At 44.4% G+C, this 15000-nt stretch overlaps 1 protein-coding gene across 2 annotated transcripts in view; it reads right to left on the bottom strand.

Annotated features, from left to right (window-relative positions):
• Positions 1–15000, bottom strand: part of LOC132378073 (copine-9-like) — a 643860-nt gene that overhangs the window by 136651 nt on the left and 492209 nt on the right. For both annotated transcript variants that reach the window (XM_059944788.1, XM_059944789.1), the window contains one exon: positions 14279–14320. In XM_059944788.1, coding sequence (XP_059800771.1) covers positions 14279–14320 — 42 coding nt within the window. The remainder of the gene's footprint in view (positions 1–14278; positions 14321–15000) is intronic.

Raw genomic sequence — 15000 nt, 5'->3', positions numbered from 1 at the left:
ACACGGAGCCGGGATTCCTTACTCAGACAAAGAGCCAGGATTCCTTACTCGGACACAGAGCCGGGATTTCTTACTCAGACAAAGAGCCAGGATTCCTTACTCAGACAAAGAGCCGGGATTCGTTACTCGGACACAGAGCCGGGATTCCTTACTCGGACACGGAGCCGGGATTTCTTACTCTGATACGGAGCCGGGATTCTTTACTCGGACAAAGAGCCGGGATTCTTTACTCGGACAAAGAGCCGGGATTCCTTACTCGGACACGGAGCCGGGATTCCTTACTCAGACAAAGAGCCGGGATTCCTTACTCAGACACGGAGCCGGGATTCTTTACTCGGACACGGAGCCGGGATTCCTTATTCGGACAAAGAGCCGGGATTCCTTACTCGGATACGGAGCCAGGATTCTTTACTCGGACACGGAGCCGGGATTCCTTACTCAGACACGGAGCCGGGGTTCCTTACTCGGACACGGAGCCGGGATTCTTTACTCGGACACGGATCCGGGATTCCTTACTCGGACACGGACAAAGAGCCGGGACTCCTTACTCGGACACGGAGCCGGGATTCTTTACTCGGACACAGAGCCGGGATTCCTTACTTGGACACGGAGCCGGGATTCCTTACTCGGACAAAGAGCCGGGACTCCTTACTCGGACACGGAGCCAGGATTCCTTACTCGGACACGGAGCCGGGATTCCTTACTCGGACACGGAGCCGGGATTCTTTACTCGGACACGGAGCCGGGTTTCCTTACTCGGACACGGAGCCGGGATTCTTTACTCGGACATGGAGCCGGGATTTTTTACTCGGACACGGAGCCGGGATTCCTTACTCGGACACGGAGCCGGGACTCCTTACTCGGACGGAGCCGGGACTCCTTACTCGGATACGGAGCTGGGACTCCTTACTCAGACACCCAGCCGGGATTCCTTACTCGGACACGGAGCTGGGATTCTTTACTTGGACACGGAGCCGGGACTCCTTACTCGGACACGGAACCGGGATTCTTTACTCGGACACGGAGCCGGGATTCTTTACTCGGACACGGAGCCGGGATTCCTTACTCAGACAAAGAGCCAGGATTCCTTACTCGGACACAGAGCCGGGATTCCTTACTCAGACAAAGAGCCAGGATTCCTTACTCAGACAAAGAGCCGGGATTCGTTACTCGGACACAGAGCCGGGATTCCTTACTCGGACACGGAGCCGGGATTTCTTACTCTGATACGGAGCCGGGATTCTTTACTCGGACAAAGAGCCGGGATTCTTTACTCGGACAAAGAGCCGGGATTCCTTACTCGGACACGGAGCCGGGATTCCTTACTCAGACAAAGAGCCGGGATTCCTTACTCAGACACGGAGCCGGGATTCTTTACTCGGACACGGAGCCGGGATTCCTTATTCGGACAAAGAGCCGGGATTCCTTACTCGGATACGGAGCCAGGATTCTTTACTCGGACACGGAGCCGGGATTCCTTACTCAGACACGGAGCCGGGGTTCCTTACTCGGACACGGAGCCGGGATTCTTTACTCGGACACGGATCCGGGATTCCTTACTCGGACACGGACAAAGAGCCGGGACTCCTTACTCGGACACGGAGCCGGGATTCTTTACTCGGACACGGAGCCGGGACACCTTACTCAGATACGGAGCCGGAATTCCTTACTCGGATACGGAGCTGGGACTCCTTACTCAGACATGGAGCCGGGACTCCTTACTCTGACACAGAGCCGGGATTTCTTACTCGGACACGGAGCCGGGATTCTTTACTCGGACACGGAGCCGGGATTCCTTACTCAGACAAAGAGCCAGGATTCCTTACTCGGACACAGAGCCGGGATTCCTTACTCAGACAAAGAGCCAGGATTCCTTACTCAGACAAAGAGCCGGGATTCGTTACTCGGACACAGAGCCGGGATTCCTTACTCAGACACGGAGCCGGGATTCCTTACTTGGACACGGAGCCGGGATTCCTTACTCGGACAAAGAGCCGGGATTCCTTACTCAGATACGGAGCCGGGATTCTTTACTCTGACAAAGAACCGGGACTCCTTACTCGGACACGGAGCCAGGATACCTTACTTGGACATGGAGCCGGGATTCCTTACTCGGACACGGAGCCGGGATTCTTTACTCGGACACGGAGCCGGGATTCCTTACTTGGACACAGAGCTGGGATTCCTTACTCGAACATGGAGCCGGGATTCCTTACTCGGACATGGAGCCGGGATTCTTGACTCGCACACGGATCCGGGATTCCTTACTCGGACACAGACAAAGAGCCGGGACTCCTTACTCGGTCACGGAGCCGGGACACCTTACTCAGATACAGAGCTGGAATTCCTTACTCGGATACGGAGCTGGGACTCCTTACTCAGACATGGAGCCGGGACTCCTTACTCAGACACGGAGCTGGGATTCTTTACTTGGACACGGAGCCGGGATTCCTTACTCGGACAAAGAGCCAGGACTCCTTACTCAGAAACGGATCTGGGACTCCTTACTCGGACACAGAGCCGGGACTCCTTACTCGGACACGGAGCCGGGATTCCTTACTCGGACACGGAGCCGGGATTCCTTACTCGGATATGGAGCTGGGACTCCTTACACAGACAAAGAGCCGGGATTCCTTACTCAGATACGGAGCCGGGACTCCTTACTCGGATGCGGAGCCGGGATTCCTTACTCGGACACGGAGCTGGGACTCCTTACTCGGACGCGGAGCCGGGATTCCTTACTCGGATACGGAGCCGGGATTCCTTACTGAGACACGGAGCCAGGATTCCTTACTCGGACAAAGAGCCGGGATTCTTTACTTGGACACGGAGCCGGGACTCCTTACTCGGACACGGAGCCGGGACTCCTTATTCAGGTATGGAGCTGGGACTCTTTACTCGGACACGGAGCCGGGACTCCTTACACGGACACGGAGCCAGGATTCCTCACTCGGACACGGAGCCGGGATTCTTTACTCGGACAAAGAGCCGGGACTCCTTACTCGGACACGGAGCCAGGATTCCTTACTCGGACACGGAGCCGGGATTCCTTACTCGGACACGGAGCCGGGATTCTTTACTCGGACACGGAGCCGGGTTTCCTTACTCGGACACGGAGCCGGGATTCTTTACTCGGACATGGAGCCGGGATTTTTTACTCGGACACGGAGCCGGGATTCCTTACTCGGACACGGAGCCGGGACTCCTTACTCGGACGGAGCCGGGACTCCTTACTCGGATACGGAGCTGGGACTCCTTACTCAGACACCCAGCCGGGATTCCTTACTCAGACACGGAGCTGGGATTCTTTACTTGGACACGGAGCCGGGACTCCTTACTCGGACACGGAACCGGGACTCCTTACTCAGACACGGAGCCGGGATTCTTTACTCAGACACGGAGCCGGGATTCTTTACTCGGACACAGAGCCGGGACTCCTTACTCGGATACAGAGCTGGGACTCCTTACTCAGACACGGAGCCGGGACTCCTTACTCAGACACGGAGCTGGGTTTCTTTACTTGGACACGGAGCCGGGACTCCTTACTTCAAGCTGCCAACAATTCTCTGCCGGCCACGAAAGCTTCAGAATTCAAACCTTTCTCGGAGTAGCAGCAAACATTCAGTAACTCAGCTGGACACAAAAACAACTGAATTTGCTCAGCAGCCAGAGGCACCAAAACAACCTAGAGTACTCGGTGTTTCCAGGATACTTCAGTCTTCCCGTACTGGCTGAGGTCACATGTTTCCAGTAACTGGTTTCTGGTGACGAGCGTCTTCGTGTGGGTTTCTGATGGGACGGTCCAGCGAAGGAATAGCTGAACCTCGTTGCAGGCCAGAAACGAGAATCAGATGCCTCCATTAAAGCCCTCAATGGAACACAGGAAAACAGAAACAACTGAGATGTGGAATCCACAGACCGGACCGTGAACTGGAATGCAGAGTCGATGGACCGGACCGTGACACCAGCAATCATTCCACAGTCAAAACCACTTAGATCACATTTCTTCCCCATTCTGATGTTAGGTCTGAACAACAACTGAACCTCTTGACCATGACTGCATGCTTTTATGCATTGAGTTGCTGCCACATGACCAGCTGATTAGATTTTTACATCAAAGAGCAGGTGTACCTAATAATGTGGCCACTGGCTGCACATCCTTCTTCTCTCATGGCAATTAGGAAACAGTGGCCAAGAAACCATTTAATCCCATCTGGTGAAGTTATTGTTGTGTAAGGAATTCCAGATCTAGCCAAACTGAAGGAAATGTAATATATTCTTCCACAATACATTAAATATACAATGTTTTTGTCTTCATTCAGGAAGTAACTCAATGTATTAATCTACAGTGAGTCAACAGCAATAAATGTTTAATCCTGAAACATTACATCAATAAAACTTTTGAGGGTTAAAAAAATAGATTTTTTCCCAGACATGGAATGTATCATAGTTCATTAAATTATATGCCCCAATGTTATTACTAAAACTTAAAAAATAAATTACAAGTGAATATGATATATGATGTGGTGTGGAGCTTCTGGGAGATGGCTATCCAATGCTCCTCTTACCTATATCCTTCTAATTTTCTACAGGTTATGGGTTATAACAATCAGGTTTCAGATGAAGTTCCATTGTGCAGTAAGTAAAACACTGAGGTGTTGCTGAACTTCTGGTCCAGGTTTTCCCCATGCACACTCATCTTCTTTTGGGATTGAGGGTGACTTGCTCTCACTCTTCTATCATGAGTTACAGTTTAGCAATTTACAAAGTTACAATTTTAAGGATTAGTTTCTCCTCCCCAATGTAACTCCAGCTTTCAAAGTAACAGGCAGCATGGACTAATGTTCCATGATGTTCCCTGGTTAATGGTAAGGGAAGAGGACACAGACCACAGAAATGGACGCATTAAATGGTTTTCTGTACTTCAAGGAAGACAAACTCTACACTGCTCAACTGAAGCTCCTTATAAGCCATTTGCTTAATAAGCTTGTGTCGTGCAGAAAACCTCATGTGGGTTGCTTGGATCGATCAATTAGCACAAGAGTGCCATGCTGTGCTGACCTTCAATTCACTAAGAAAAGACGTGCTGGTTCCAGGAGGTGCTTGTTATCAGAGCAACTGTACAAGGGCCTCTCTTGTAGAGGGAGCTACCAATTGTCCAGCTCACATGAAGAGAGCGAATAAGCACATGTTACAGTGACAGGTTCACATATAATTCCTCAGGTGTTGCTGCACCTTCCTTCATCAGTTGACTGATAACAAAGCTAACCAAATTGGTACTGAGCGCCACAGGTAATGCAGGTTGTTGTGGGACAGCAATGAAAGTCACACCAATGGAGTGACTACAAGCGTAACTAATGTTTGGGGTAAGATGCATTACATTTGTCAGACAGCATGCAATCAAGGGATTTAGTTGTACAATTATCCAATGAAATGAAAGAAGCACAATGCATAATAAAATTTGCAGAGGAAAAATTGGCTGCACTACAATTCGCAATCAGTCCCAATTTCCAAAGCCTGTTTACCATCTGAAAGGGTTGTGACATGCCGATGAAATATCCACTCTATATTGTCAAAAAAATGTCAGAGCATTGTTCATTAGAGACAATTGCTTGGCTCTGCATCCCCTGTGATCTGTGAAATATTCATGATGACTTCTTCTCTAAATTTGATTCGAATATAACTGCAACCATGAGCTGCTGTAGCATGCTGTGTGGGAGGAAGGGGATTTCTGCTCTCTGAGGAGGCTGCAATTCTCTTTCTAACATTTGTTGACAGTGTCCAATACCGTAGGCACGATTTCACACAGGAATTTTAAAGGGACTCTGAGGTGTTGTCTGAAAGGAAATGAACACTGACAACAATGGTATGTTATTGTGTTGTGTCTTACCAAAGTGAGCAACCTATAACTTTAAAATAAACAGAAAGGAATCAGTCTGGCATTGTCAACATTGTTAACCAGCAAGGTATCAAACCAGGCTTGAATGGGCTATGATGTTGCCATGGTAAATCACTCTGCAAGATATTGCCTTGTTCTAATATAGAGCAAACTGACACACAAACGTATTTTAATCAGGAGCTCAAAACAAGATGAGAAAGTAGCCTTGACAGTATTCTAACTGGTTATATAGTTGCAGCCCATGTCAGTTTCACATGTTCTCGATATTTATTGTGTATTTATTTAGTTATTATTCATTTTTATTTCTTTTTTTCTTTTCTTTTGTATTTGCATAGTTTGATATATTTTATACATTAACTGTTTGTCTGTTCTGTTAGGTACGGTCTTTCATTAGTACTATTGTGTTTTTTGTAATTACTGTAAATGCCTGCAAGAAAATGAATCTCAGGGTTGTACAGTGCTGTGCAAAGGACTGAGGCACCCTCACTACTGTGGCGCTGGGAAGTTTGCGAACCCTGTAGAATTGTCACTGTCTCTGCGTAAAATGTGATCAGATCTTCATGTAACTCCTAAAACTAGATAAAGGAAACCAAATTAAATGAATGACACAAAAACATTATACTCGTTCATTTATTTATTGAGAAAAATGAACCAATATTTGTTGAAAAAGTATGTGAACCTTTGTTTTCAGTAAATGGTGTGACCCTCTTGTACAGCAATAACTCCAACCAAACGTGTCTGGTAATTGTTGATCAGTCCTGTACATCGACTTAGAGGAATTCCTCCTTATAAAATTGCTTCAACTCTGGGGTGCTGGTGGGCTTCCTTGTGTGAACTGCTTGCTTCTGGTCCTTCCACAACATTTCTATAGGGTTAAAGTTCGAAATTGACTCAGCCTCCTCCAGAAATCCCAGCATCACAGATGTCAGCATGCAGCCAATCCAATTCACTCCACGTGATATCAAGAAATGGTTGAAAGCATTAGATACTGCAAAAACTATGGGCCCAGACAAAATCCTGGCAATAGTTCTTAAGACTTGTGCTCCAGAACTTGCCGTGCCAGTACACAGTGCTGGCAGTTGCAGTGCTACAACACTGGCATCTACCTGGCAATGTGAAAAATTTCCCAGGTATGTCCTGTACACAAAAAAACAGGACAAATCCAATCCAGCCAACTACTGGCCTATCAGCCTACTCTCAATCATCAGCAAATTAACGGAAGGGGTCATCAACAGTGCTATCATGCAGCACCTACTCGGCAATAACCTGCCTACGGATGCCCAGTTTGGGTTCCGTCAAGACCACTCAGCTCCTGACCTCATCACCTCCTTGGTCCAAACGTGGACAAAAGAGCTAAATACCAGAGGTGAGGTGAGAGTGATAGCCCTCGACATCAAGGCAGCATTTGACCATGTATGGCATCAAGGTGCCCCAGCTAAAATGGAGTCAATGCGAATTAGGGGAAAATCCTCCGCAGGTTGGAATCGTATCTGACACAAAAGAAGATGGTTGTGGTGGTTGGAAGTCAATCACCTCATCCTCAGGACATCACTGCAGGAGTTCCTCAGGGATGTTTCCTAGGACCAGCCATCTTCAGCTGCTTTGTCACTGACCTTCCTTCCATCATAAGGTCAGAAATGTGGATGTTCACAGGTGACTGCACAATGTTCTGCACCATTCGTGACTCCTCAGATAGTGAAGTAGCTCATACTCGAATACAGCAGGACGTGGACAATATCCAGGCTTCAGCTGGCAAGTGCCAAGTAACATTCAAGCCACACAAGTATCAGGCAGTGACCATCTCCAACAACACTCAAAGCTTAACACCATCAAGTACAAGGTAGCCAACTTGATTTGTACCCCTTCCACAAGCATCCAGTTCCTCCATCATTGATGAACAGTTTCAGCAGTGTGTACTATCAACAAGATTAACCACAACAACGCACCATAGTTCCCAAGGCCAGTGGCATATCTAAGGTATGGCAGGTATGGCACGTGCTCTGGGCACCACTTGAAGGGGAGCTCCACTGAGCAGTTTCTATTAAAGTCAGACAAACCATCCTCGGATAATGAAAGAAGAATTTTCTTCAGATGTGTGATCTGTCTTTGATGATCACGGGTGAGAAGCACTAGGATGGCCTTATTTCAGAGCACTGTGTAAGAGGATCATGAAACGTTTCTTCACAAAGAAGAAAAGTGGAGCTGAAGGACGGAAGAGACAAAATTTGGAGGTGGAGGAAGCCAAGAAGTCGAGTAAGTTCTTCATGTCCTTCTTTGAAAAGCCCAGAACAAGTAGTTCGACATGTCGCATGGAGTCACCTGCACCTGCTACAAGTTTGTTAGAATCCGAAGGTACAAATGCGTCACAAGCCGAGGGGAAAGTCAAGTCAGATAAATCCGAGTATGATGAGATTAGGAGTGAGTCTGCCACAGAGAGCGTGGACATGACAAAAGGGGATGACAATGGTGGTGGTGGTGGTGATGTTGAGTTTATTGACGAGATTTTACCTGACGACACTGAACCTAGTGAACTGGATGGTGTCAGAGCCTCGAACTGTAATACCAGAAGTGATTGAACAGCATGACATTGGACTTCTGAAGTTCGACAAGGATACTGGAGAAGCAATTCTGCCTGACGCATTGAGAACAGAAATAATAAAGCTGGGTTTGAAGTATTTCCACAACAGTGAAGGGTTTTTTCTACCAACAAATAACTGGTCAATGAACAAAACTTGGTTCAAGAGGAAATTGGCAAATGGTCGTGATGAGGAAGTGATTCACTCATGGCTGGTCTATTCCCCTTCTAAAAAATCTGCATTTTGTATCTGTTGTCTTCTCTATTTCCAGTCAGACCATCAATCCTCATTGGAGCAGGGAAGTGGATTCAACCAGTGGAAAGCACCTGAAAGGATGAAAATGCCAAGCATCATTGGGAATGCTTCACACAGTGGAAAGAAATGGAAAGAAATTTAGCTGGAAACAGAGGAGTCATTGACCCAGTATTTCAGTCACAGATTGAGAAGGAAAAGCAGAAGTGGCATGATATCTTGACAAGAATCCTTCACTGCATAAAATTCCTTGCAACTCAGAACCTGGCTTTGCTAGGACACAGGGAGTCACTTCAGCTAGACGGTGACTCCAATGTGGGAAATATCTTTGGCTCACTGAAACTACTGGCCATCTTTGACCCTGTCATAAAAGAACAGCTCACTCATTTGGAAAGTCATGCTGGATCCACATCTTATCTTTCACCGGGTGTCCAGAACAAATTCATCCACATGATGGCATCCACTGTTCACCAGAGTTTACTGAGAAGCATTCGTAAAGCCAAGTACTATGGTCTCATCTTCGACTCAACTCCTGATCAGGCACACCGTGAGCAGATGTCAGAAGTAGTGAGGTATGTGGAAGTTTATTTTGAGAGGAAAAAAGCCTGTGTTATAGAGTGCTTCCTTGGATTTATCCAGATAAGCCAGAAGGATGCTGAGAGCTTGGTTGAAGACTTCTTGAAACAGCTAGAGAAGGACGAAATGGAGCTACAAGATTGTTGGTCACAGTGCTATGACAACGCTGATGTGATGGCTGGACACAGAAGTGGTGTTTATCAAAGAATCAGTGAGAAAAACAACCTGGCAGTGTTTGTGAATTGTGACGATCACTCACTCAACTTGATGGGTGTACATGCAGCCAAGCAGGATACAATGATGGTCACATTTTTTGGAACCATCAACGTTCTCTGTGTTTTTCTCTTATTCAACACAGTGCTGGGAAAAACTCAAAAACGCTGTACCTGTGGTTATTAAGTTGGAGTCTGAAACCAGGTGGAGTGCAAGGACAGAAGCAGTGAAGCCCGTCAACAAGTACCTTGAGCAGATACTTCAAGTTCTCTAGGACATGATAGACAATGAAAATGAAACCAGTGAAACAAGAAGTGATGCAAGGCATCTGTACAATCGCATGATGTATTACGATTTTCTGATTTTGCTAGGATTTTGGAACAAAGTACTCATTCAAATTGACCGTATTCAAAAGAGGCTGCAGGATCTTCCATGATGCTGCCCTGGATTTGAAAGCCCTCCGAGATCATTTTTATGATGAAAGAGAAGTGTTGGTCAGTGAGTTACTCGAAGAAGGAATCGGTCTCTGTCAAGAATGGAATATTGAAGTTGAAAGACGTCACAGACGAAAGAAACGAATGGTTGATGAGAACTCGAGAGACACTGGGTTAACAGCTAAGGAAGAAATGGAAATGGAAGGGAACACTTGACTGTCTTCACAGAGAAGTGGATGAAAGGTTTGCTCATTTGCACGACACTGACACCAAGTTTGAGTTCCTTCTTGATGTCGAGGGACTGTGTTCTGGCGCCAACAGTAATGACCTAAAGAAGAAATGTGAAAATTTGGGCGAATTGTACAGCTTTGATGTGATGGACAGCAGCTATATGAAGAAATTTTGGATTGCAGAATGTTGCTATCAAGGCAGGTCAACATGAAAATATCAAGACCTGAAGAGCTTCTTGAATTTATTGTTCAGTATGGAGATGAGAGCATCATCCCCAGTCTTCGCATTGCTATTCAGATAATGCTAACCATCGCAGTTTCCATCACCAGCTGTGAGAGATCATTCAGCAAGTTAGAACTAATACTTTTGTATTTGAGAGCCTCCATGGGTCAAGGCAGACTCTGTGATCTTGCTCTGCTGAGTGTAGAAAGAGAAGAAACTGAAAAACCTGACTTTGATCATAGACCGATTTGCATCAGTGAAAGCAAGGAAGGTGCAGTTATAATTTTTATGTAGTGCCATAATTTGTTGATTAAAAGATTAACGAGCTTGACTTGTATTTTTGAGCTGATATTATGTTAAAGTTATCTAAAAGATGGGTGGCAGTTGTTCAGATAGGTGCAATTTCAGTGCTTGCCATAGGTGCTTTTTTCCGTAGATATGCCTTCTCAAGGGGAAATAGGGATGGGCAATAAATACTGGCTTAGTTGTGATGCCCACATCCCATTTTGAAGAATAAATTTAAAAAAACATCGTAGGGCCCGTTTCTGTACTGTACTGTTCTACGTTCTATGACATCTATCAAATTACTTAAAAAAGAACAGGGATTTTTTTCAAAATTCCCAATAACTAAAGGACACTAAGTGGTGTGAAAGTAAAATGAATGAAGATATTATTGTGGGATCTAATTGTTGTATATGGTTATTTGTTTCAGTTTTCAATAACTTTCAAAACACATCTCACAATAGGGAGCTTGGGACGCAGGAAACATTGAAATCTTTTGAATTTATACTATTGTACTGTAGCACAGACCCTCCCCAAAGATTTACCTCAAAACACAACTTTAATGAAAAGAATATCAGCAACTAGTTCTGCTGACAGTCAAACAAAATTCATTTTCTGGTGTCTGTTAATTCCATATTTCTTTCAGTGGCTGAGTAAAAATGAAATTTGCTTTCTTAAAGAGTTAGAAGATTTAAAAAAAAATCAGTCTTGCAAAATTGTCGCCATTTACTTTATTTAGGGATACAACGTGGAATAGGCCATTTCGGCCCAACGAGCTGGGAGCTGCACCACCCAGCAGCCCACCTATTTAACCCCGGTCTAATCACAGAGCAGCTTACTTAGTCCAGTAACCAGTGTGTCTTTGGAATGTGGGAGGAAGCTGACACGGTCACAGGAAGGAACACATAATCTCCTTACAGAGGATGTTGGAATTGAAGTTTTCTCTGACGCTCTGAGCTGTAATAGCATTGCACTAACCTGTATGCTGCAGCGGTTATTGCCCTGCTGACTTCCCTATAGATTTTACTAGTAAGTCTCTACAGGTGTTTTGTCCATTGGGGTCAGGTTCTACCTTAAATTTTTAAATGCAAAAGCAGCAAATTAAAGAGGAAGATGGTTTCACAGAATATTATCATTCCAGTGCCTCTGGGAACACCAGGAGACTTTGGTTTGATATCCATTAGACTAAGTTCAGTCAGTGCAGTGATTTAAATATTGAATACACTGTTTCCCCTGGCGATGCTAGACAGCATGTTCCAAAGTTTAGTGTTATAATCACCTTGGCAGATGTTGTCCTTTTCATGACACCATTCTATTGCCTCGTAGAAGGAAATTCACACTTGCAAAAATGGGAATAGGTCCTTTTCTGATTTTATTTTATTTCATTTATACTTGGAGATACAAAATGGAATACATACTTCCAGCCTTTTGAGCCGTGCTGCCCCAGAAACCCCCAACAACCCCAATTTAACTCTAAACTAATCATGTGAAAAATCACAAGGACAAATTAACCTCCCCAATATAATTTGGGAGTATGGGAGGAAACTGGAGGGCCCAGGGAAAACCCATGCATTCCAGGGACAGAGGACTCCAGGACTGAACTCCAAACTTCAACGCTCTGAACTGCAATGGTGTTGCACTAACCACTACACTATTATATCTTGTTGGGTAGCAGATGGGGATCTACATTCTTTCTCTCTATTCAACTATTGAAACCATATTGCAGAAGTGGAAAACAGTATTTTGAGTTCCTTGGAAAATCAAACACTTTTATTTTTGTACAAAAGCCATGAATAAATGTTCTTATATAGCATTGTTCACAATCAACTAACACAACATCAACAGACAGCAAGCAGTAAATAGTCTACTACATACTTAGTTCACTACAATCCTCCAACTTCCAACTATACTGTATGCTTTGTTTAGCTTCTGGTCATAAACAGGAGTCAGTCTTCAATTCTTAAAATGTAAATGGCACACAGTAATCAGTATGAAGTTAAAACAAGTGCTGTCTAAGAGCAGCTTTGCAAACAAGCTCTGTATAGAGCAAGATGCTCTGTCTATAGAAAGCAACCGCACCTGGTTTCTTACTACTTGAGCAATGCAATATTTAATTACGGTTGTTTCAAAACAGACAACGCTGACAAAGTTACTTAGTTCCAGGAAGCTTTCAGACAAGACGGATGATATCATTCTGACATGTTTATAGTTGGGAGTTTTAAGTACTCAAGGAAGTTGTTTTATAGCATTAATGGCAGGTAGTTGAGAAGTATTTCTCTGAGAAGCTTTTAGATTGTCTAAAAAGGGTATCTGAGGGAAATCATATTCATGTGAAGTCACCCAGGTGGTAGAGAAAGGATTCAAACATAGAGAGGAGTTCAGGATTATTAGGAATAGGGTAAGGAACATCATGAAGCATGAGAAATACATGGGGTGAACTGGAATCCATTCCTCTGGTTTCAATTTCTGCAACAGACTCATTAATCTTTTTAGTTTATACAAATTGTGCTTGTGCTTTGGAAATCATTTGTCCTGCGTGTTTTAGAAATGCTTTGTAATTTGGACATGTTTAAGATAGAAACCCTCTGTGAGTTTTAAATGTGTTTTATGAATGTTTGGATTTGAACTTGTAGCACTGAAAATCAATGAAACATTTTGAACGACTTTGTTAGCTGGAAGTACCCTTTCCTTGGCAGGGAGAAGGGATCCACTGCTCAAACAGTAGGTACCTGCAGCTAAGTTCACTGTGGAGATAAAGCAGGGAAGCAACATAGCCTTTAAAGATTGAGGAGGTACAGTAGAATCTCCCTTCAGTGAGAATACTCACGGCTATTTATATTGGATAAGGCTTATTGTCTTTGTTTGAGACTAGATTTTCACAGTCAGCAAACCCAACACCATTACCCAAGCATAAATTAATATCTGATGCATAACTGCAATTCAGTGACTACTCTCTGCATGTTCCCAACCAATTACAAGTGTCTTTAAGCATGAAAGAAGTTTAAAAGTGTAAATTGTAAGCGTAATTGTAATTTCATCATGGTCTAGTAAGGAAGTACTAGAAAAGCCTACAGAAGGTAGTGGATATAGTTCTCTCCACCAATGAACACATCTACACAGAGTGCTATAACAGGAAAGCAGGATCCATCATCAGGGACGCTCTCTTCTCACTGCTGCCATCAGGAAGAAGGTACAGGAGTCTCAGGATCCACACATTCAGATTCATTAACAATTATTACCCCTCAACCATCAGGCTCTTGAACCAGAGGAGATGTCTTCACTCAATTTCACTCACAGCTTCACTAAATCATCCAGAACCTATGGACTCACTTTCAAGGATTTTTCATTTCATGTTCTCAATATTTATTGCTTATTCATTTATTGCTGTTATTTTTTCCTTCATATTTGCACAATTTGTTGTCTTCTGCACATTGGTTGTTTGTCTATCCTGTTGAGTGTGGTCTTACATTAATTCTGCTATGGTTCTTGGATTTACTGAGTATGCTCACAAGAAAATAAACCTCAGGGTTGTATATGGTGACAAATATGCACCTTGATAATAAATTTACTTTATACTTTGAACTTATTCTTACCTGCCATCACGATCCCAGTCATAGACATCCACCTTCACTGTTCTAAAGGGGATTGGTGAAAAGCAAGCACATGATATTAGTACAATTGCTGACATGGATCCAGTAGCCTTTCCCACTGGCTGTGTTTTATCATAAGAAGTATTTAATTTTCTTCTATTATTTTTAAAGATGAGAATTTAAGAGAGCTGGACCTTGAAGACAAACAATGAGGTTAATGGAACTTGCTTACAAGATTATTGGAGAGTAATAAATATTCAACAGCTACAGTAAAGACTAAATATCAGTGGGCATTTTCTGAGCAAACTCAGAGATGACCAGAAGAAAGGCAGAAAGAAGAAAATATTAAGTGGGGGGGGGGGAGAGAAAGGTAATAAAAAGGAGTTTAAAGAGAGGGCTTTGCAGGACCGAGCTTAGGAGTCCTGAGACACTGGTCAAATGGCCTAAACAGAGTTGGAAGTTTCTTTACTTATTTAAAGGTGCAGTTGGATTAGGTCCTTCTGGCTCTTTGAGCAGTACCACCCAACAACCCCAATTTGATCTAGGCTAATCACAGGACCGTTTACAACGACCAATTAACCTACTTATCGATACATCTTTCGATTGAGAGAGGAAACAGGAGCATCCGGAAGAAACCCATCCGTGCACAGGGAACGTGCGAGTTTGCCTGCAGAGGACATCGGAACTGAACTCCGAATCCAACGTTCCAAGCTGTAATACCATCG

This window comes from Hypanus sabinus, chromosome 19, assembly GCF_030144855.1.
Source record: "Hypanus sabinus isolate sHypSab1 chromosome 19, sHypSab1.hap1, whole genome shotgun sequence".
NCBI classification, from domain to species: Eukaryota; Metazoa; Chordata; class Chondrichthyes; order Myliobatiformes; family Dasyatidae; genus Hypanus; species Hypanus sabinus.
Note: the sequence above shows the minus strand (reverse complement) of the source record. Positions and strands in the feature narration are given on the sequence as shown.